Source organism: Lygodium microphyllum, chromosome 24 (assembly GCF_053477565.2).
Source record: "Lygodium microphyllum isolate KBCC chromosome 24, Lygodium_microphyllum_v1.1.10, whole genome shotgun sequence".
Classification (NCBI taxonomy): Eukaryota; Viridiplantae; Streptophyta; class Polypodiopsida; order Schizaeales; family Lygodiaceae; genus Lygodium; species Lygodium microphyllum.
The window spans coordinates 64,611,325-64,636,011 of record NC_141158.1 but is presented as its reverse complement, the minus strand read 5'-3'; the positions used below and the strand labels follow the sequence as shown (position 1 = coordinate 64,636,011).

General features: G+C 43.8%; 1 protein-coding gene across 3 annotated transcripts in view; it reads left to right on the top strand.

The window, feature by feature from the left end:
* Positions 1–24,440, top strand: part of LOC148015171 (protein OVEREXPRESSOR OF CATIONIC PEROXIDASE 3-like) — a 29,881-nt gene extending 5,441 nt beyond the window's left edge. For 2 of the 3 annotated variants that reach the window (XM_087665925.1, XM_087665924.1), the window contains exon 4: positions 24,168–24,440. In XM_087665925.1, coding sequence (XP_087522051.1) covers positions 24,168–24,332 — 165 coding nt within the window. In that variant the 3' untranslated portion in view covers positions 24,333–24,440. The remainder of the gene's footprint in view (positions 1–24,167) is intronic. The other variant, XR_015688453.1, reaches the window with a different exon arrangement.
* The last annotated feature ends 247 nt before the right edge of the window (positions 24,441–24,687 follow it).

Below are 24,687 nucleotides of genomic sequence, written 5' to 3'. Positions count from 1 at the left end.
ATGTGAAGTCGGCCTTCTTGAACTGTGACTTGAAGGAGGAGATCTATGTCAAGCAGCCTCTTGGCTTTGGATCCTCAGATGGGAAGGTTTACAAGTTGAAGAAGGCCTTACATGGCCTAAAGCAAGCTTTGTGTGCTTGTAACGAGAAGATTGACTCGTTCCTATAGGAAAAGTTGGGATATCGGTGCTCCAAGGCCGATCTACAACATTATGTGCACACTTTCGAGGGTGGATGTGTGTTGTTTGTTTTGTATGTTGGTGACTTGATTGTTACAGGTGACCATGCATAGAAGGTCGAAGAGATGAAGGCAGCCTTATATCAGAAGTTCGAGATGACGGATTTAGGCCTTCTCCATTTCTTTTTGGGCCACGAGATTTATCAGACTTAGAGGGGGGTTTTCATCTCTCAGTAGAGATATGTACAGGAGCTCTTGGTGACTTTTGAGATGGAGGATTGCAGGACCATTTCTTCTCTTATGGATCCGAATTGGAAGGCCACTTCACACTCGGATTCTCCTTTGGTGGATGCTACCTGCTACCGTCAGCTGATTGGATTGTTGATTTGGCTCCTTAACACATGGGTTGATGTATGTTTTGCTTTAGGTCTCTTGATTGGGTTCATGAGTGAACCTTAGCAGGTGCATTAGTAGGCTGCTCAGAGGATACTACGGTTTTTGAGGGGGACCTCCGACCTAGGGCTTTACTATCCCCGCAGGTACAGGTGCTTCTGATCTTGTCCTTGCAGGTTGGAGTGATTCGGATTGGGGGTTGGTGATGTGGACCACATGTGGTGTACTACAGGTTATTGTTTTACCTTGGGTGCAAGTGTTATCTCTTGGAGTAGCAAGAAGCAGTCCACGGTAGCCCTATCTTTGATTGAGGCGCAGTATCAGGCCGCGTCTTCTACCACATGTGAGACTGTGTGGCTTCGGAGATCGTTGGAGGAGCTTGGCTACCCCTAGACTCGTCCTACTATTTTGCGGTGCAACAATGAGAGTTGCATTGCCTTGGCATGGAATCCTGTATTCCATGCCCAGATGAAGCACATAGAGATCTAGTACCACTTCATCAAGGAGAAGCTTTTGGATGAGACCATAGATGTGGAGTATTGCAAGACGGAGGACAATCTTGCAGATCCTTTTACGAAGGTGCTTCCCCAGGCTCTACTTCGATGACATTCCAAATCCCTCAGCCTCATGCCTCATCCAGGATCTGAGAGGGGGTGTTAGAGATTGTCATCCTTTGGATAGGCATTTTCCTCGGTTAGGCTGTGTCCATATGTATTTTTCCAGCCGGGCAGTCATTCAAGAGTGTTTTGGGTGTGTGCAGCAGGCTTACCATCTGTCAGTGCCACGTCAGCAGTGCCATGTCAGCAGCCAGATATGCAGATGCAGTCGGACTGTCATGTGGCAGTCCAGTTGGACAGTTTGCAGTACAGTCGGCTGCATTTAATGCAACCCATCTGACAGTTTTTTGGCATTTTCAGCAGGCTATAAATAGCCTGACACCAGCACACTCTCTTACACTTGCAGTTGCAGATTTCAGGGCAGAGATCGGGCAGATTGCAGCAGACTTTGAGGTGTCCAGCAGGGAGACATTGTTGAGGTCGAGATATGCAGACATACGGACTGCTCCCGTGTGCTCTGCATTCCTTTGTATTCAGCATACTTCATACAGCAGATCTTCTTGTTCCTCTCTCTCTCTCTCTCTCTCTCTCTCTCTCTCTCTCTCTCTCTCTCTCTCTGTGTGTGTTCACCTTACTCTCTCGGTCTTGGTCCCATGCTTCCGCATCGTTGCACTTTGACAGTAGCCCCAATACTTGCGTCAATTGATTCTAGCATGGTTTATGGGATTCTTTGGGAGGGAGTTGAGTGAGAGAACGAGACAAGGAGAGCAAGCCAATACAAAATGCATTGCGACAAAAATAATGTACACTTGTTATAGGTGAAAATAGGGTTTAATAATATAAGTAATCCTAAACCATAAAATTAGGATCAAGTGTCCTTGTTGTTATGACTAAATGTCCTATGTTTTTCAATTTTCTTAACTAACTATAACTAGTCCTACAAGGCTCATAGGAGGGAGCTAAAGGCATAAAATCAAAGCCTACAAAATTCCCTCTATTGTATAGGTGAAGTAGAGAGTATCAAGCAGTTTACAAAAGAAAATAAGTTCAAAGCTTGCTGAAAAGCTTCAAAGTTGAGAAAGAGCCTTTGTAAAAAGCTCTACTAGGTTTATTTGTGTCAGAATGTAACCATAGCAATCAAAAAATGCATTTTGTCTTGGTGAAATGTGAAGGCTTGCTAAAAAGCTTCAAAGTTGAGAAAGAGCCTTTGTAAAAAGATCTACTAGGTTTATTTGTGTCAGGATGTAACCATAGTAATCAAAAAATGCATTTCGTCTTGGTGAAATGCGAATCCTTGGAACATGCAAAATGTTTTGTTTTCAATTGTGAAATGGAAATTTTTTTGCAAAACAAATTTCTTTAAAAATGGGTTTCTTTTATTAAAAAGAACGTGTGGGCTATTTTTCTTTTACAACTCGTGTTTTTTCACTCTCCTTGTATGTCCAATCTCCTCCTTTATCTCTTGCTATTTTGTTTCTTTTCACAAAACGGGGTCGTGAAATGAAAAAGTTTTTTAAAGGGTTGCTTTTATTTAAAAAACATTAGGGCTGTTTTTCTATTATGACCCATTTTTTCTGTCCTTGCATGTCCCATTACCTTCTTTTGCATGTGTGTCTTCTCCTCCTCCTCCATCTCTTCCTATTCTACCTTTTCCTCCATCTCCATTGCATCTCTTCCTCCTCTTTCTCTTTCTCCACCTCTTCCACACACTCCTCTACCTTCGGCCTCCGCCTCAAGCGAAAATGCTGTCAGAGTGCAGCGGTGTGGAAGCGTAGGACTGAGAGAGAGAGAACACAGAGAGAGAAGGGAGAGAAAGAGACAGTGTACACTGAAGATCTGCTGTATAAAGAATGCTGAATACAAAGATATACACGGGCGCAGTGCGCTGGACTGCGTGTCTCCACCTCGACGATGCGACCTGCTGTCCACCTCGAAGTCTGCTGCAGTCTGCACTGTCTGTTGTCTGAAATCTGCGAACAGAGACAGAGATCTGCACGGCACCGGTCTGTAATCTGCGACAGAGAATGAATGCCAGACTGCTGAAAACGTCAGCAATAAATAGGCGAAAATCTGCCTGGAATGGGGCGCCAAAATAGGGCGCAGCCTGATAAAAAACAGCTGCAGGCAGTCGGACTGCCACGTGGCAGTCCGACTGCACAGTCCGACTGTGCAGCTGGACTGTGCAGCTGCTGCCTGCCTGAAAACAGGCTATGATCTCTGACACCCCCTCTTAGAGCCTGGACAGGGCAGAAGCCTGAGGGATCTGGAATGTTGCCGAAGTAGAGCCTGAGGAAGCGCCTTCGTAAACAAATCCGCAAGATTATCCTCCGTCTTGCAATACTCCACAGTGATGGTCTCATCCAAAAGCTTTTCTCGGATGAAGTGGTACTGGATCTCAATGTGCTTCGTCCGGGCATGAAAAACAGGGTTCCTCGCCGAGGCAATGCAACTCTCATTGTCACATCGCAGCAATGTAGGACGAGTTTGGGGGCACCCAACTCCTCCAACAATCTCCGAAGCCACACAACCTCGCATGTGGTGGAAGATGCGGCCCGATACTCCGCCTCAGTAGACGAAAGGGCTACCGTGGGCTGCTTCTTGCTACTCCAAGAAATAACACCTGCACCCAAAGTAAAACAGTAACCTGTTGTAGACCGCCTGTGGTCCACGTCACCGGCCCAATCCGAGTCGCTCCAACTTGCAAGTACAAGATCTGACCCATCTGTCCCTGCGGGGTAATGAATCCCCAAATCAGACGTCCCCCTCAGATACCGAAGTATCCTCTGAGCAGCCTGCCAATGCACCGTCTTAGGTTCACTCATGAACCCTGCCAAGAGCCCAACAGCAAAACATAGATCAACCCTGGTGTTGAGAAGCCAAATCAAAGACCCTATCAACTGTCGATAGCGGGAAGCATCCGCCAAAGGAGAAGCTGAGTGGGAAGTGGCCTTCCAGTTCGGATCCATAGGAGTAGAGAGGGCCCGACAATCTTCCATCTCAAAAGACACCAAGAGCTCCTGTACATATCTCTGTTGGGAGAGAAAGATCCCCCTCTGAGACTGAAAAATCTCATGTCCTAAAAAGAAATGGAGGAGCCCCAAATCCGTCATCTCGAACGTCCGATGTAAAGCTGACTTTGTCTCCTGGACCTGCTGTGCATCATCACCTGTGACAATCAAATCATCAACATATAATACAAACAGCACACAACCATCCTCGGAAGTGTGAACATACAGCTGCGGATCGGCCTTGGACCGCCGATATTCCAACTGAGATTGGAGGAACGAATCAATCTTCTCGTTCCAAGCTCGCGGGGCCTGCTTGAGACCATACAGGGCCTTCTTCAACCTGTAGACTTTCCCATCTGAAGAACCAAGCCAGGAGGCTGCTCAACGTAGATCTCCTCCTTCAAATCACCATTCAGGAAGGCCGACTTCACATCCAGCTGATAAACAGGCCATCTCCTATGGCCAGCCAAAGCAAGAACAGCTCTAATGGTTGCCATTCGAGCTGTAGGGGCAAAGGTGTCATGACAGTCAATCCCTGGGCGCTGGGCAAAACCCTTAGCAACAAGGCGAGCCTTGTGCTTATCCAAAGTACCATCACTGAGATATTTGGTCTTGAAGACCCACTTGACTCCAATCACCTTCTTCTTCGGGGGGCGTGGCACAAGTGACCAAGTGCCATTCCTCTCAATAGCCTCCAACTCAGCTTCCATAGCTTTCTTCCATGGGGCGGACTGTAAAGCCTCCTTCACGGAGGTGGGCTCTCGATCCTGCATAACTCGGGACATCAAACAATAATTGGAGCACACAAGCTCCGAAGAATGCGCCTGGTGCCTCCGTGACCGCCGCGGACCATCCTGCGGTCCCCACTCCTCAGGAACCCCCTCGATCCCTGAATCACGGAGTGTGTCACGGGCCCAGCGAGGAGGAGGCCGAACCTCCCCTCGTCGTTCTCCATCAGTAGAAGACTCTGGAATGTCCACCGGTGGTAACTCGTCAGAAGGATCCGGTGGAACGGTAGACTCTGTGTCAGAAACAGAATCATAATCAAACGGCACAGGCTCCAGTGGAACTGTAGAAGGAGCCAAACTCTCCCCTGGATCTCCAAGAACGGGATGCTCCTCACCCGTTGAAGAAGCCGGAACCTCCACAAACCGCACATCACGGCTAGTATATACATCCCGCTTGACGGGATCATAGAGTCGGTAGCCTTGGGACTGGGAGCTGTAGCCAACAAATACCTGTTTGCGGGAAGCCGCTTCGAATTTATCACGGTGAGCTTTGGGAATGTGAACATAGGCATCACACCCAAAGACCCGAAAGTAAGAAACATCTGGCTTCGACCCAAAATACGCCTCAAATGGAGTCATCCCTTCCATGGCCGAAGTAGGAGATTGATTAAGAATGTGGACTGCAGTAGCCACAGCCTCGGCCCACAGAACCTGGGGGGTCTGTCGGTGCTCCATCATGGTGCGCGCCATCTCGATCACACTGCGGTTCTTCCGTTCGAGAATACCATTTTCTTGTGGAGTATTCGTATTGGCAAACTCCTGGTGAATTCCTCTATCTGCACAAAACCGAGCAAATTCATTAGAGACAAATTCACCTCCCTTGTCGGATCGCAAGGTCTTCAACTTCCGGCCTGATCGGTTCTCCTCAAAGAGAAGCCAATCCTTGAAGTGCGAGAAAGCTTCTGATTTTAGTGCTAAAAAGTAGGCCCATGTCATCCTGCTATAGTCATCCACGATCAGCATGAAGTACGAGCTCCCACGCAGGGACTCATTCCTCATAGGGCCACATAGATCCGTAGATACTAACTCCATCGGTGAAGTAGACCGCCGCGAAGCGGTATGGGGAATGGCATCTCTATGCTGCTTCCCCCTTATGCAGGAGACACATGGCTGCTGGCTCACCACTATATCCGGCAACCCTCGAACAAGCTGTCCCCGTGACGCCTTCCGAAGATAGTCATAGTTCAGGTGACCAAACCTAGCATGCCATAATTCAGACTGTGACTGTGAGGTAAGAAGAAGAGTAGAGAGAGCAGTGGAAGACTGCAGTTTGTAAATGCCGTTCTCCTCATATCCACATGATAGAACCTTCCTCGATTCACGATCAAGGACTCGCACTGTAGAACTGTCAAACTCCACCAGAAGACCAAGGGAGCAAATCTTATGGACTGAAAGGAGATGGTACCCCAATCCTGGTACATGCAAAACCTCTGAAGTATGGGTGCCACCTCGTCCATCCGGAATAAGCTGCATCTTACCCCGACCTGCAATAGAAACAGAAGAGCTGTCTCCAATGAGAACCTGCCCACGCGAAGGTCGCAGCTGGGCAACACCATCTGATGAAGGAGTCATGTGCCGTGAGGCACCACTATCAATAATCCACTCTCGAGATTGGGAAGCCGCCATCGCAGCATCAGAAGCATTCGGTGAAGCGTCCTCAATGACAACTAGATGTAGAAATGCAGCTGATGAGGGTGCAGCCACCGCTCCAGAATCCTTGGTTTCCTTCTTCTTGGTGTCCTTCGAGTCTTTGTCAGGGCAATCCTTCTTCCAATGGCCAGTCTTTCCACAAATATGGCATGTGGAGTCTTTGTCCTTGTCCTTCTCCTTGTCCTTCTTGGACTTGTTATCCCCCTTCTTCTTCTTTTGGTCCTTCCCCTTCTTCTGAGAGGCTTGACCTGTCAACGCCTCCGTCTTGGAAGCATTCTGTCCCTTTAACTGTTCCTCTTGGTCCAAGACCATAGGAACCAACTCTTCCCACCGAAGAGTAGACTCTCGCCCCGAAGCAATAAGGGCAGAGTAAAATGTACCGAATCGTGGCGGCAACTGGGACAAGAGTGTAATTGCCATGTCTTCGGAGGAGATCGGCTTCCCCGCATTCTGAACCTGCATCTGTAGCTGCCTTAGCTTGTTAATGTGTTCCCTTAGCGAAGAAGACTTATTGACGGACAAGGTCCGCATCTGTACCTCCAAAGAAACCCTCTTCATTAGGGTCATCCGATTGTACATTTGATCAAGCTCCAGCCATATCTCACGAGCCACCGTCAAGTGCTCGATGTGAGCGATCACGGCTGTAGTGCATGATAGAAAGAGAAAGGATCGAATCCTGGCATTCAGTTTGTCCCAATGAGACTGGGCCCTGGCCAACTCCGCACGAGCATCGGAAGAGAGTTTGGACTCATCTCTTACCGAAGGCCGGTCAATATCTTCCTGTACCAACTCCGCCAAATCATAGGACTCCAGAATGGCCAACATCATAACGCGCCAAATGCGGTAGTTGTCGCCGTCGAGCTTCTGATCTGTAGGAAGAGCCGGTAGGACAGGCACCTTCCGGTCCATAATCGCCTGGAACTCCAGGTTCATCTCTGTAGACATCTTCACCTGCAATGCCTTCTCAAACGCAAAAGCAGCCCCCTCTGACTGAGTAGACTCAGCCTGCTAAGGCTCTTCAGCGTCCCGAAGCTTCTTCACCCGCCGGAGGCGATGAAAAAGCAAAACCTGCACTTTTAGGTTGAAAACTCAAACTTTCTCCGCATCAAACAGCAGTAAACAGCAGCAAATCCACCACCTGTACTCCTTTCCTGTGCGCCCACACTCGTTTCAGCCTTGTTCCAAGGCGCAGCCCTCCTGTCTGCCCTTAAACGCAAAAAACGCAAATTTGTGTCGCGATGGAAACTCCACTTCAGGTTGATTCTGCGCTCAGTCAGCCCTCAAACACTGCTCTGATACCATGTCAGAGTGCAGCGGTGCGGAAGCGTAGGACTGAGAGAGAGAGAACACAGAGAGAGAAGGGAGAGAAAGAGACAGTGTACACTGAAGATCTGCTGTATAAAGAATGCTGAATACAAAGATATACACGGGTGCAGTGCGCTGGACTGCGTGTCTCCACCTCGACGATGCGACCTGCTGTCCACCTCGAAGTCTGCTGCAGTCTGCACTGTCTGCTGTCTGAAATCTGCGAACAGAGACAGAGATCTGCACGGCACCGGTCTGTAATCTGCGACAGAGAATGAATGCCAGACTGCTGAAAACGTCAGCAATAAATAGGCGAAAATCTGCCTGGAATGGGGCGCCAAAATAGGGCGCAGCCTGATAAAAAACAGCTGCAGGCAGTCGGACTGCCACGTGGCAGTCCGACTGCACAGTCCGACTGTGCAGCTGGACTGTGCAGCTGCTGCCTGCCTGAAAACAGGCTATGATCTCTGACAAATGCCTCCCCACAAGGTGTTTGCTCATGAACATTAGTTTCTACTTGTAGCCTATATATTTTGACTTGTAAGTCATGAATGCTAATTTCTAAATGAGTAGGTGAAATGGATGTTGTGGTTTTGGATTTTTGAATTTTGACTTCGAGGTGGATCTAATTTTCTTTCTTTAGTATTACTTATGTTTAGTAATTTTCATTATTTATAAATAATACTTTTTGAAACCCTGAAACCTCAAGATAGCTAATGAAACAAAACCTCAAAATTGCGAAACATGAAACAAGACAAAACGTCTTTGGTGACTATGGATGTAAGACAATTAAATATCACTAGTTGACAATCTCCCTCTTCGATACAATGATAATGGACCTCAATATGCTTTTTATGGGTATGGAACATTGGATTTTGTGCAATGGAGAAATAACTTTGGTTGTTAGGACTCGATATAGATTAGTGTAGGAGATGCTTGATATACACAAAGATTTGTAAGTTTAGTCATTCATTGATCATTCAGCCAGCCCTCCATTTCTTTCTATCTCATCCTCTCGCCTTTGATTGGTGCCCACATCGATGCTCTTGTTAATGTATTAGTTAGCTCAAGGGTGAGTTTGGATGCAGTTTAGTGGGCCGGGCATAGGAGCATATTTTATACATTTTTTTGGTGCTTATTTTTGTAATTTTATGCCAAAGACCGACCAATATTTATGATTATTTTATTACTAGCCAAGCTGATCCAGCTTTAGGCATGTTTTTGCTTATTTATTGCTGGGCTCCCTCGTGTGAATTCGTTCCTTACTTGTGGTCTTCGAGAGTAGGTCTTGTTGGAGAGAGGGAGCTGATGGGAGTGCCCATACAACAAGTGATGTGTTGTTTGCTCCTTTGTTCTTGTGTTTTCTATATTCTCTCTCTCTCTCTCTCTCTCTCTCGTATTGTGCAGTCTATTATAATAGTCTTCCACATTTCTGTCGTTGCATCCACTTTTGATAGCTTTGAGCTCTGTTTTGAGGTTGATTGTTGCAATCTTATATAATTTAGTCTTCTATTAGTTTTGTTCTTTCATTCTGTTGCATTTCTTTTAGTCCCATTTATTCACTTCGTGTTCACTTTCCTTTCCGCTTGCATTCTCTCACATGCAATGTGAGCTTATGATCTTGAAGAAGAAGGATGTTGATGTGTCTTGCAAGGGTTGGTTGCAACTCGTTTGATTATTAGTTTCTTGGGACCTCCTATCCCATTGAAGTGGAGGTTGTCCATGTTCCAAGATGCAAAGGTGTATGTTTACACGGGAACTCTAGGGTTTGTGGATTTGGGTTCTGCTCGATGTGGTCGAAGATGAAGAGGATGCTTGACAATTGGCTTAGAGGATAAACTCCAAACCCATAGTGCTCCGTGGGCATAGAAAGGGGTTGATGTTTGCTCTTTGAGCTATTGAGAGTGTGGCTTAGAGCCATGTTATTTGTTGAGCTTCTCAGGCTTGATAAAATTTAGGGGCTTGGGTTAGTGGCCTTTTGATCACATCTATAAGTAGGTGTCATTGTGTTGTGGTGTGGCTAAGGATGTGAGGTGTGGAAACTTTGTGCCATGAAGGTAGATATGTACACGGGCTATCAAAAGCATCTCCACCAGGCGATCTCTCTCTCCGCTTGAAATGATATGTAAGAAATGACCAAGGTAGACTGTTGGGATAAACTTTAAAGGCCCGGTTTAACCTCCGTGTATAGTACACACACATTGTACATGTGAATGCACCCTTATGTGCCCTAGGTATAAATACATTTTATTCTTTGTGTACCAATACATTGTTGGTACACTTGTATCAATTTGTACTTCACTCTGCTCTGTCTCTCTCTCCAGCCGTCACACTCTCATGCTCACTCCTCGAACTTCCGTCACTCTTAGCTGAGCTGCCCAACAACTGGTATCAGAGCTAGGTTCTGTGCAGGCAATCCCAACGCTTCCCAGTCCACAAACGTTAGTAGGCAGCTGACGGGCGTCAAGTGATAGATAGTCCACAGACGTCAACAAGCAGCTGACGAGTGCTAGGCAATACGATCGAGATGAGGCAGGTTACAACGGACAAGCGGGGCATTGACGCAGCACACAGCTGACGGGCTGTGCGTGACGAGGCAGTCAGGCGACAAGGCAGGTGCAGGCGCAACGTGACGGGGAAAGACCGGCGGGCAGTGACGGTCGTAGGTCACCGGCAGACATGCCACGCGACCCTCCTGATGGGTCAACAAACCCCCACGTTAGGTGTTTAAAAAAAGAAAACCCCTAAATCTCTTCAATTGCCACTTACTCTTGGCGGGATTCACGTGCTGGAGGCACAAGTCACAGATTTGTGCAAATCTAGCTCGAAAATTTGGGGCTTCTCTCAGATTTGACATTGTTTATGCCCGTCAGTGATTTTCGAGTCAAAAATTGCAGACATGGCATCTGGTGACCTCAATTAATTTGGGGATTTTGCCAAATTAGTCAAAAATTCTACTCTTTTGAGCAAAATTTCTTGACATTGGATCCCAGAAGTTTGGGGCTTTTCATGTATTGGCAAAATTTTGCTCAGTTGGGTTAGATTGGCTGACATTTATGCATTTTGGGACTTGAAATTTTGGGGATTTGTATAGAATTTGGTAAATTTCTGCATTTTTGCCCGTGTGGTGGTTGGTTCTTGTACAAACAACAGAGATTTATTTCTGGTTGAGAAAGAACAGTAGTGTATTTTGCTAGTTTAGCTTGTGCTTCTGCAATTTAGTGCATTTACAATTGTGTTCGTGATAAAATGGCTGCAACTTCTTCTAGCTCAGACATCAAGAGTTTGGTGGAAATCAAACGATTTGATGGTCATGGCTTTGATCTTTGGAACGTCCGTATGCAGGGCATTTTGTTCCTAAAGGATTGTGAGGATGCTTTGCAGGAAGATAAATCCGCACTAATGTCTGATGCAAATTGGGCCAGAGTAAATAAAAAGGCTGTGGCTTACATAAAGATGGGTGTCACTGATGACATCTTGATAGAAATTAAGGGTTTAGATATAGGTTATGCAATATGGGAGAAGCTGAAAACTACCTATGAGATCACCACACTTGTTAATCAGGTGCATTTAATGCGCAAGTTGGTGAATATGCGATTGGATGAGTCAAAGCCTGCAGCTGAGCACTTGAGTGCATTTACAGGGATTTTAAATCAGCTCAAAGATGCAAATTTGGACTTTGATGATAAGTTGAGGGCGATCTTTTTGATCATGACATTGCTCGACTCTTGGGAGACCTTGGTGGTTTCACTCAGCGATAACCCCAATCTCTCATATGATGGGGTGAGGGGTTATATCTTGAATGAAGAAATTAGACGTATGTCTAGTAGAGAAGGCAGCAACTCAGCTTATAATGTAAGAGGCAGGTCTGAAAAGAAAAATGCGAGTGCAAGACAGAGAAATAGGAGCAAGAGCAAAGGAAAGGAAAAGAGTGATATTACTTGCTATCACTGTGGTCGGAAGGGCCACAAGAAACTTGATTGCAGGTATTACAAGAAGGAACAAGAGAGAAAAAAAATGCAGGAGATAGAAAGAATAAGGAAGATAAGACAGATGTATCTGAGGCAACCAAAGGCAAAGAAAAGGCCAATGTGGCCTCTAGTGTGATCATAGAGGAGCTTTCAGATATAGAGGCTGATGTATTATGTGCAGTTGATTATGATGCCCTTGTATGTCACATGCAGGATATGTAGATTGCCAAGGCTGATGTGATTGATGCACTTTTGTCAGTTGATGATGGTGTCACTCAGATTTGGATTGTAGACTCTGGTGCCTCTTTCCATGTAACTCCTTACTAATTCGGCTACAGAGTGTGGTTACCTCAGTCCAATAAAAATTATTCGCAGCCGTAATGTTGTGTTTAATGAGGCAATATTGCTGAAAGGTACTTTAGCCTCTAATGAAAAGGTGAAATTTCAGAGTTTGCAGCCACCTATTACTTTAGAAAATGAGCCTCATGGTGTTGTACCACAGGCTGAAACTGATGATCAACCGGTTACTTTTGAGCCAGATGATGATGGACTTCAAATAGGAGCACAAGGAGGTCACGGACAGCAAGATAGATTTGTTGATTATGAAAATGTAGGTGCTGGTAATGAAAATGAAGATGCTGTACAGCATGAACAGCATGCTGAAAATGGCTTACAGCAGCTAATAAATGCTGAAAATAATATACGTCCAAATGTAGACGCAATTCTTGAAAATGTTGATCATTGGGAACGTAGATCTACACGCGTAAGAAGGCAACCGCATAGGTTTGACCCCTCCTTGCATTATGTGATGCTTACAGATGAGGGTGAGCCTCTTACATACAAAGAGGCCAAGTCATGTGAATTCAGCAGTAAGTGGGAGCTAGCTATGCAAGAAGAGATTAAATCTCTATATGTAAATAATACTCGGGATCTTGTGCCTTTGCCCAAAGGAAGGAAGCCTCTTCCAAACAAATGGGTGTATAAAGTCAAGACAGTTGATGGGAAACCCAAGTACAAGGCAAGGCTAGGTGCTAAAGGGTATGCACAAAAAGAAAGGATTGACTTCCAAGAGGTCTTCTCACCGATTGTGAAGATGACCACTCTACGTGTGCTTTTTGTTCTCATTGCTGTATTGGACTTAGAGTTGTATCAAATGGATGTAAAAACAGCTTTCTTGCATGGTGACATTGATGAGGAAATTTACATGAAACAGCTCGAGGGCTTTGTAGTTCTTGGAAAAGAGCAGATGGTGTGTAAGCTAAAACGCAGCTTGTATGGGCTGAAGCAAGCACCATGATAGTGGTACAAAAAGTTTGACACTTTTATGCTATCTTATAAGTTTACACGCAGCCATGCAGATCATTGCTTGTACATGAAAAAGGATACAGATGGCAGCCCCATCATACTTGTTTTGTATGTGGATGATATGTTGCTAGCTGGGAAAATAAAAACTAGCTTGGATGCTCTAAAAAATCAGCTGAAATTAGCCTTCTCCATGAAAGATTTGGGGAATGCAGAGCATATTTTGGGCATGAGGATTCATAGAGATAGAATGCAGAAATTGCTGTTTTTATCTCAAGAAAAGTACATTGAAAAGGTACTGGATAAATTTAACATGGTTGAAGTTAAGCCTTTTGGGATACCCTTACCTCCTTATCTTAAGCTTAGCAAAGCCAATAGCCCAAAAGATGACGTGGAAGCAAATGCTATGAAGGGAGTCCCTTATGCATCAGCTTGTGGCTCTCTTATGTATGCTATGGTTGCTACTCGTCCAGACATTGCTCATGTTGTGGGAGTTGTTAGCAGGTTTATTTCAAATCCTGGCAAAACACATTGGGAGACTGTCGAGTGTATTCTTCGATACCTTAAGTGTACACAAAGAAAGTGTATTTGCTATGGGCAGGGCGCACTTAGTTTGTGGGGTTATTGTGATGCAAACATGGCAGGTGACTTGGACACTCGTAGGTCCACCAGCGGGTATGTCTTCATAGTCGTTGGTGGGGTTGTGTCTTGGTGTTCCAAGTTGTAGAACATCGTTGTACTGAGTACCATTGAAGTTGAATACATATCAGCTACTGAAGTTTCTAATGAAGCTATATGGTTGAGCAGACTTGCAGAGGATCTCGGCATGTCTATGGGTACTGCAGTTTTGGGATGTGATAGCCAGAGTGTTGTGTATCTGGCTAAGAATGCCATGTATTATTCACGCACAAATTATACAGATGTGCGATATCACTTCATTAGTTAGATTTTGGTAGATGGTCAAATCATATTGACCAAGATCAAAACACAAGACAACCTTGGAGATGTTCTCACTAAAAGTCTAAGTAAAGCTCAGCACGAGCATTGCATACGACTAGTGGGAGTTGTTTAGAGGTTCATATTGGACCTTTGAGTGGGAGGTTGTTGGGAGAAAGGCCCGGTTTAACCTTCGTGTATAGTACACGCACATTGTACATGTGAATGCACCCTTACGTGCCCTAAGTATAAATACATTTTATTCTTTGTGTACCAACACATTGTTGGTACACTCGTATCTAATCGTACTTCATTCTGCTCTCTCTCTCTCTCTCTAGCTGTCACACTCTCACGCTCACTTCTCGAACTTCCGTCACTCTCAGTTGAGCTGCCCAACATAGACCAGCCTATAAATAGGCCAAAAGATAGGGAAAAATTGATCAGGCCGATTGTGGGAAAATATTTTTATCGACTGTTAGAATTCTCCGATTCTATGGGCAGCGCCCAATGTAATTTGTGTGGTGTGGACACTTATTAAAGTGTCAATGTAAGGTGTGTACACCTAGTGTCGTAGAAACTTAAAGTAGTGACACTAGGCTCTAGAGTAAAATAAACCTAACTCTAGTGAGTTGGTGGAAGGTTGGTTAGGTCAACCCTTGACCTAAACATAAGTTGTGCCTTCACTCTATCTTTCATTCTAGCAAGTACACTCTTCTCTTTTTGCTTCAGCTCACTCTCTTGCTGTCATTGTCTCTCCTCTCTCTGTCCATAGCTGGCTGCCATTTTCCAACATTTGGTATCAGAGTAGCTCGTACGCTCGGATTCCGTTCAGCCACCGTCAGCCGGTGCCATCCCGCCCAAAGTCCCATTGCTGCCAACTTGGTTCTCAGCTCGAGGAAGAGTTTTCAGCTGCTGTGAGGTGCTGCTGAAGTGGAGGAGGAGCTGTAGTTGTAGCTGAGCCGTCTCTTGTCTACTCTAGATCTGTCCAGTTCAGCCATCAGTTCCAAATCTGTCCATTTGCTCCAGATCTGTCCAGCTCAGACATCTGCTCCAGATCTTTGTTTTCAGTCTGCGGGCAGTCCAACGTGCAGTCCCACACGTAGCCCGAGGAGCTGCTGTTTTGGAAGAGCTGCTGCTGTTTTCAGCTCTGCCCACCATTTTCTCAGCTCTACCTACCATTTTCTGTCTTTCCCGCCAATTTCTGCAAACCCTAAAAAGTGCAAAAACCCTAATTTTCAGATTTGGGGTTTTCTCGAAATTTCTGAAATTTCCAGTCTATTTCAGTCATCTCTTCTTGAATCTCAGCTCGTGTTGCCCGAAAATTTGGGGCTTTTGCTAATTTTTGCTCCCGGAGTTCGAATTGACAACCAATTCGAAGAAATTTCTTAATTTCTTGGACATTCCACCAAAAATTTGGGGCTTTTGCCCGATTGGAGGCCCTTTGCGCAAATTGTTACCAAACTCATAGACATCGCGCAATTCCTTCCACATTGGCTCAAGAAAATTTGGGGCTTTTCAGTTTTTTGGATCCGGCACACATCAGAGGCGGATTTCAGTTGCTGTTCATTATTGATACGCATCCCGAGGCGACATTTCTGCAGAAAGTCCAGCTGTAAGGTACAGATTTTTTCAATTTTTTTTCAATTTTGGAAATAAGATTTGGGGCTTTTGTCCAATACGCACTCCAAGGCAAGCAACAAGCAGTACAACAATATTTAATTACTGTTACAATTTGATTAGGCAAAGAATTTTGGAAAAATTCAGTAAATTTTGGTAAGAATCAGCAATAAGTTACTGCATTTGTACTTTTGTGGGCACACATTTCGAGGCGGATGTGGTACAATAGTATAGTGCTGTAATTTACTGGTTGAATTTTGATTTGGGTGGCATTGTGCACACTTTGGCATTTGAGTGACAGTTTGATACTTGTTTCTTAATCCCGTGGGGGATTTTGGTACTCTGAGGAGTATACTCTATACTTCAGCATTGAAGTATTTGGTTACTGATTTTTATCTATCATTGAAAGCATGGCATGTCAGGGGAATAATGATCAGAGCAACATCCTTGGTGTCCTCACTCAGGAGGACAAACTTGATGGCTCAAACTACCCACTGTGGAGTTTTATGGTCCGTAACCTTTTGTGGCGAAGGACTTGTGGGACTATGTTACAGATGATTTGCAGCGACCAAGAGGTCTTGTACCTCAGACACCTCAGTATAACGCTCGAGGACATATTGTTGGTGGCGGTATTGGTGCTGCTACTGCTGCTGCCCCTCCTCTCTCTCCTACCGAGGATCAGAAGAAATGGGACTCAAAAGATGCACATGTACTTTCTTTGATTGCCTTGTTAGTGAAAAGGGCAATTATTCCGCACATTCAGTCTTGTAAGACCTCAAAATCAGCATGGGATGTACTTGAGCGTATGTTTGCAGCATGCAATGAGACCAGGATATCCTATCTTTGCACAGAGTTGGTTAATGTGACCATGGATGAAGGTGACAGCATGACAGAACGCCTTACTCACATACAGGATTTGCGTGAGCAGCTATTCAATGTTGATGAGATCATTTAGGCTGCTGAATTGGTTAATATTACACTGAACTCTCTTCCAAAGTCATATCTTGGTTTCCACACCTCTTTGATGTTGTCTTTGAGGGGGGGGCAGCAGCAGCCCCTTACATTTGTGGAGTTGGATGGCCTCTTGCTGCAAGAGGAACAAACTTGGAAAAATGTGGCATTGCGTTCAGGTGATGTGGCTATGCTTTCCAAGTTCAAAGGCAAAGGAAAAGTCAAGCAAAATATAACAAATCAGCAAAAGGGTGATGCTGGAAAACCATCAAATAAGGTTGACCAAGACACAAAAAAGACTAAAAAGAGGGGAAATGCCATTATTGCAAGAAGCCCGGTCACTATATCGATGAATGCAGAAAGAGATTGGCCAAAGAGAAGAAAAAAAACACCGGTTTGGCTGTCCAAGAAACATCAGCCAACAAATCTACCGATGATGATACTTCAGCCAACTTTCTACAGGAGGACTATGCATTTCTCAAATGCAGTTATGATTCTTCAATGGTTGATTCAGCATTTAATGCTTCTGAAACGCAGCAAACATGGTATTTTGACAGTGGGGCGTCAAAGCACATCACTTCTAGGAAGTGTTTGTTTATCTCTTTGCATTTAGCCCTTGTTGGGAAGCGTGTTACATGTGTGAACAACATCAGTTATGATGTATGTGGCATTGGGATAGTCACTATTACTGTTGCAGATGATTGTGATTTCATGCTTTTAGATGTCTTATTTGTACGTGGCATTACAAAGAACTTGTTGTCTATCTTTGCTTTTAATAAGCATGGCCTTCAGGTTATCTTTGAGGATGACAAATGCATTGTTAGAGACTGAGAGATGGATTATGCACTTAGGTCGTCTGGCACCCTGCATAAGGGTCTATTTTTTGTTGGATACATATGACAGACAATCTCATGATGCTTTAGCAGTCACTACTCTTTCGCTTGCTATGCAAAATGCGGAGCTATGGCATGCCTGCTATGGACACATGAGCTTTGGGAGTTTGATGACCCTTTAGAGGTGTCATATGGTAGATGCATTTCCTCCAGTGGAGACTTAAATGGCAGGACAGACTTAATACAGCAAGCTGTTGCTGCACCATATGCTCCCGAACAGCAAGGTATCGATGATGGTTTGCCGCATGCTGTGGAAGAAGCAATACAACATGAAAGGGCTGTTGTAAATGCAGCCAAAACAGTCCCAAGATGGCTGTTACAGACTCTCCAGGAGAGTAAAATGGATGCTCCTATACCTCAATGCACTAGAAGGGCTGCCAGAAATGTTGCAAATGATGTGGGGTGGAGGGGGGTGGGGGGGGAGGGAAATTTGATTGATTTTACGGGAGTAGGTGATTGTGATGAGCATGTGTTTATGAGCTCACTATTGGATGATGATGAGCCTACTTGCTTGGACGAAGCTCAACAAGATGTACATTGAATGCAGGCCATGCAGGATGAGTTAGACTTTATTGCCACTAACTCTACATGGGATCTTGTGGATTTATCACCTGGCAAGAAAGCCATTGGCATAAAATGGGTTTTTAAACTCAAACACAAGGTTGACGGTACAATTGACAGGTACAAAGCACAGCTGGTAGCAAAAGGCTATGCACAGAAGAAGTCATAGATTATGAAGAAACTTTTGCTCCTATATCCCATATGAGTTCGGTGAGATGTGTGATTGCTATGGCTGCAAATTATGGCTAGAAAGTACATCAATTGGACATTAAGACAACATTCTTGAATGGGGATTTGTATGAGGATGTTTATGTGTCACAACCTCTAGGGTTTGTGGTTAGGGGGAAAGAGCACATGGTATGTAAGTTGCATAGAGCTCTTTATGGTCTCAAACAGGCTTCTCGTGCATGGTACTCCAAAATTGATACTTATTTGTCTAGCAAAGGGTTCAAAAATAGTCCAATTGCTCCCACTCTATACATTAAGAATGAGGGTGGACTTGCTGATTATCATTCTTTATGTAGATGACATGCTGCTCATTGGACCTATAGAAGAAAAAGTTGCAGATTTTAAGGTTGAATTAGAACATGCATTTGCTATGTTAGATATGGGCTGCCTACACTATTATTTGGGGAATTAATTCACCCAAAATTAGCATGGTATCATCATGTCACAGTCACAATATGTGGATAAGCTGTTACATAGGTTTAGTATGCAAGATTGCAAACCTATGTGCACTTCTATGGAGCCAGGCTTAAAGCTGTCTATGCATGATGGTGAAGAGATGTCTGATGTTGCAATTTAGAGCTAGGATGTTGGCTGTCTTATTTATATTTGCAACACACGCCCTGATATTCAGTATGCAGTATCTCACGTGAGCAGGTATATGCATAGCCCACAGACCATACATTGGCAAGCTGTTAAGCGGATCTTCAGATATTTGCAAGGTACTCAATCACATGCATTATTATTTCCTAGGGGGGAAGACTTGCACTTACAAGCTTACAATGATTCAGATTGGGCTAGTGATGCAGACACTAGGCAGTCTACTAGTAGACACTGTTTCTTTCTAGGCCGTTCATGCATTTCATGGCTAAGCAAGAAACAGCTACAGTGGCTACCTCGTCTTGTGAGGCTGAGTATAGAGCAGCCTTCACGGCAACAGTGGAATGTGTATGGTTGCACAGATTGTTGGCTGATCTATATTTACCATTGGAGGGTCCTACATCCATTCTTTCTGATAGTTAGAGTGCTATTGCAGTAGCATGAAATTCTGTGTTTCATGCTCGCACGAAACACATAGAGGTGCATTACCATTATGTCAGAGAGATGCTATGCAGCATGAGAGATCAGCTTGATGTATGTACCCACATAGAAACATGTTGCAGACATTTTCACCAAGGCACTACTATGCGAGAAGTGTGAGGCTTTTCGAAAGTCCTTAAACTTGTTACTCTTTTGTGATTGATCATCCTTGTACTTCATCACATTGACACTGCAGGGGGGGTGTTAGAATTTGCTGATTCTATGGGCAACGTCCAATGTAATTTGTGTGGTCTGGACATTAAAGTGTCAATGTAAGGTGTGTACACCTAGTGTCTTAGAAACTTAAAGTAGTGACACTAGGCTGTAGAGTAAAATAAAGCTAACTCTAGTTAGTTGGTGGAAGGTTGGTTAGGTCAACCCGTGACCTAAACATAAGTTGTACCCTCATTCTATCTTTCATTCTTGCAAGTACACTCTCTCTTTTTGCGTCAGCTCACTCTCTTGCTGTCATTGTCTCTCCTCTCTCTCTCCATAGCTAGCTGTTATTTTCCATCAATCGACTCCCAAGACAACACCACAAGACAAAAGCCAAGAATCCCTTTAAAAAAGTACTTGTATCAATACCACAGAAAGCAAGACAAGGTCCCCTATATCACTTTCCTTCCATCAAGAGCTCAATTCAGCCTTATAATAGTTCAAATTTTCAGATTCATAGATCTTATTATTTTTAGGAGCAATAATCCGTTGCAGGCTGTAAACTTGCTAGAGGTACTGTTGCTGTGGGGATTGCGAAAGTGCAAGTAGTGAAATGTCTCTTTTAATTCCAGATTTGTATTTCGGCATTAAAAAACATGTATTTCAACATACTCTTCTTTGATAAATGTCCTTATTTCTAGGAGTGGTAACCCAATGTGGGTTGTAAACTTGTACGGGTATAGTTGTCGTGGGAACTGCAGAATTGCAAGTAGTGACATGCCTCTTTTAATTGTAGATTTGTATTTTAGCGTTTAAAAACATGTATTTCATCATACTCTTCTTTGATAAAATACCACAAGGTTTCAAGACCTATTGCAAGGTTGCTGTTGTAGAATTGCAAGTATCATTGCGGAAAATGCAGGATTGTGGGCAGCAAACTACCTCTTTTTATTCCACCTATGTATTTAGCGTGAAAATGCATACATTTTAGCATACTCTTCCCATATAAATGTTAGATATGCTCAATGTTTCACCCTCATAAGGTGCCACCAATGATCCATGGTGCTCAAAGTTGTAAGGCCCCCATTATGAGGAGAAGTCATCTGTGAGCCCGGATATTAGTTGAGTCTTGAATTGTATGTCAGATGAGGTCTATGTGACCGGATGGTAAAAAGGTGACCGTTGTGGGTCTAATGATTGGCCTTCAAACTGCTCTGTGGAAGACAAATTCTACCCCAAGCTTAATGTTGGTTGGTGGCCTTTGGAAATTCTTTACAATCCTCATATTTCAGTTGTTGAATTTCATGTACTAGGCCCTAATTTTTGAGCACTCTTCCTAGGGTTGTTAATAAATCCTAATTTCTATTGTAAATTATGTTGGGAATAAAGGGCCATCGTGCCTTTTATATGTGTATGGGTGTGAACACACCCTTAGCACATTTGTACTTTCATATATCTATCTATCTAAAAACCTAAAGAGGTACACTCGTCATTGTACCCAAAAACGTTGTGCTCACTCTCCTCTCTACTTTGCACACACACATACTCTCTCTCTCTCTGTGTTGTGAGAAAGCATTCGTGTCTCGATCCTCGTGCTCTCCCCGTCTTAACAAACTAGTATCAGAGCTGCGGTTAAGGTGTTCGCGCTTCTTGGAGTTCATGCAAGTCAGCTTGTCATTGTTCCTTCAGTGGATAGATAGGCGACCTTGCTCAAGTCACACGCTGCAGACGAAACAAGTCGCAAGCAGGCTCGACAGGAGTTGCAGGTGTCGCAGGGCACGCGACAGGTCGACGGATGGGCCAGGCAGCTGACGCGCAAGGGCGGACGGTGCTTCGACCAGACGAAACAAGCTGACGGCACACGCGGGCAGGCAAGCTGACGACACACGTAGATAGGTCAATGCGTCAAGTTTGAGATTCGACGGACGTACTCTTTTCGTCATTTTTTGTGAAATTCTTGAAAATTTTCCTTCTCCCCTTTGCCGGGCGTTTATACGCACAAGCACAATGTGAAATTTTGACATGGAAAAATTGGGGCTTTTCTCGGATTTGTGGACCTCAATGTAGGATTGGATAATCTGACTCAGAAATTGCAAAATCGGTGTATATTTGCTTGGGAATTTTGGGGCTTTTCACATTTTAGTGAAATTTTTCTAATTTCACTGGAATTTGTGGACATCAGACCCAAAAAATTTGGGGATTTGTCCAGATTTGATGCGAGCAAGACACAAGAATGATATTTGTCTCAGAAATTGCAAGAATTTGTGACATTTTGCCTTCGACATTTGGGGCTCTTCATGTACATGCAAGAATTGGGCTGAAATTTACCCAATTTCTCGACATTGATGCACATTGGACCGCGTGCAAATTGGGGCTTTTGCTGTTTGGGAAAAATTTGTGTGCCATTTGGTCATTTTATGTACATGCATGCTTAATTCCATGCAATTTGGACACCTAGTACTTGGAAAAATGTGGGGGTTTTACTGAAATTGCTCTATTTTGGCAAAACTGGCCTATTCTATGCATGTCAGAGATAGTGCAGATGTATGGTTGATGCTTTGAGCACAAAATTTTGGAGCTTTTGACCGTGCGTGTCAAATTTTGTGCCCGTGGGTGCATGTACAACAGAAATTGCAGCTAAAATTTGGGACTTCTCAGGTAATGCGATGTATTTGCCCTTGAAACAGCTGTAATCAGTTGTGGAGTGCTGTAGCACAAGGTTTAGTGCTTCTGAAAATTCATTTGCAGGTCTGAAATTTCTGCTTTTACGTGATTATTTATTGCTGGTTGGTACTGGTTGGTACCTTGGTCACTTATGTGACAGTTTGGGCTTGCATTTGCTGAATTATTTGGTCACATTTGGGCTGAAAATCATGGCTGGTAGCAGTGACAGCAGTCATCTCATGCACATTAAGAAGCTTGAAGGAGCACATAACTTTGTAGTCTGGCAAAAACAATTCTATAATATTTTGTTGCAGAAGAAGTAGGCAAAGCTGATTAAGTCCAAAGGGGCAAAGCCCATAGACATGGAACAAGAAGATTGGGATGAGTTAAATGAGCTTGCATGCTCAACCATCGAGCTATCGATTTCTGATGCCTTGCTGTTTAACATTGAAGGTTTGGATTTTGCCTATGCTATTTTGGACTTGACTAGAAGAACTGTGTGCATAGAAGAGGTTTGCTGGCCTCTTGAAATTCTTTGAAATCTCCATGTTTTAGTTGCTGAATTTGAAGTACTAGACCCTAATTTTTGAGCACTCTTCCTAGGGTGGCTGGTAAGCAGTAATTTTTGCTGCAAATTAGGGTTTAGCAGTACACTTTCTTTAATTGCAGCCTCTTGGGATTGAATTTGGCTGAGATCGCTTGAGGGATTCTGTGAATTGGCTGAGAAAATAGAGAGAAAGCTCAAGAGAGAAATTTCAGAGTTTCCTTGCCAAAATTGGCTTCAATGCTGCCCTGTTATGAATGGCTGATTTTTTGCTGCCCACCATCAATAGGAGCCTCACATGCAATTGTTGGCCCTTGTGGGTCCCAAAAATTCTGTCACCTACTTGCAGACAGCCTACAAGGGCTGTCATGTGCTTCCAATGGCCTCATGATCAGTTGGGGGCAGCTCTTTGACAGTCTCCAATGGCTGGACTGATCACGAATGGCTGGAAAATTACAGCAGTAGCTCTCTCGCTTCCTCTTCCAACTCCACAATGTTGGAATGAGGCTCAATTAGCTTCATATAGTCTTTTCCCTTACTTTCATGGGCGAGTTTTGCAAAGTCGCAGCCTTCTAATTGCATTTTTCAGCCTAATTAAATTATTTTTCAGAATATTAATTCTGAAAATTAATTTAGTTATTAAGTCTTGCTCAAAAAATTAACTATGCTAATCAACAATTAAATTGGCTACCAATTTGTCATCCAAGCATTCTTGAGCATTTATTAACCCTTAAGCTAGCACTAATTAATTAATTAATGCTGAGTTCCTAATGTTACTAGTGACATTAATGGCTAATAAAATGATCTAGGCCAAAAACTATAACTAGGTACCACCTAGTACGTCAAGTACAACTTATTATAACTTTTGCCTTTGACACCCATGACAGACATCTTAGGGTCCTTGGCCCGTCATTGTGAACTGACTAATTTGTACATCACATTTGCATCTCACGTTTGCACATTTGATTAACACTTAGTCAATTGCTAAGCAAAGCATAAAAAATTCACGTCCCTGTGAGAGAGAGAGAGAGAGAGAGAGAGAGAGAGAGAGAGAGAGAGAGAGAAGTGAGTACAACTAAACTATGGTTTGTCTTGTCATGGATAAGCAAGAAATTAGAATAAAGTAGTACAAAGCTTTGTAAGGAGCTGGGCCTTAAGCAAGGAAAAAGAAATGGAGGGAGGGAGGAGGAGAAAACATTGCATGAGAAGTGAATTGTTAGTTTTACATTGGTTTTAGCTACATCCTCTCAGATTTTTCGATGTATATATGTTTTTTTTGTAAGATTTATAGAGGCCATTTTTAGTAACATACAGTCTTCTATATTACCAACCAAGTGTACATCTATGGCTGTCTAAAATCTGCTATTCTCTTTTTCTTGTTTCTGTGCAGAATACCATGATACAAGATTTGGTGAAACTGACAAATCTTCCTCGCAGACGTATTGTACAATGGTTTGATGAAAAACGATATAAATCGAGGCCTGTGACTCCTGTTAAGTCAAGGAAGCGTTGGAGAAGGGAAGTTACAGACACTTTTGCAAGAAGACCATCTTAAATTTTCCAGGAATGGTTTTAGTGCTGCTCTACTCCTCAACTTTGTACCGATTTAGTCTAAAAGTGCAAGCTGGGAAAGATCTAAGTTGTAGTTTCTTCCTAGATTTCATTCTGTTCTGGATCTCTCCATGGCTGTCCATTCTTTAGTGAGCATAAAGCAGAAGGTTGTGATGATGCAAAAGGGAGTACCATTGTAGTGTGGAATACCATGAGCAGGATAGAAAACGCAAGTGTAGCAAATGGACAAGTGCCGCAATACATGGAGCAGGATATGAGATCAATGGTATTTTGTGAGAGCTACAACAGAATACATTGAGCAGAAGGTTAGAAAATGCAAGTGTAGCAAATGGGCAAGT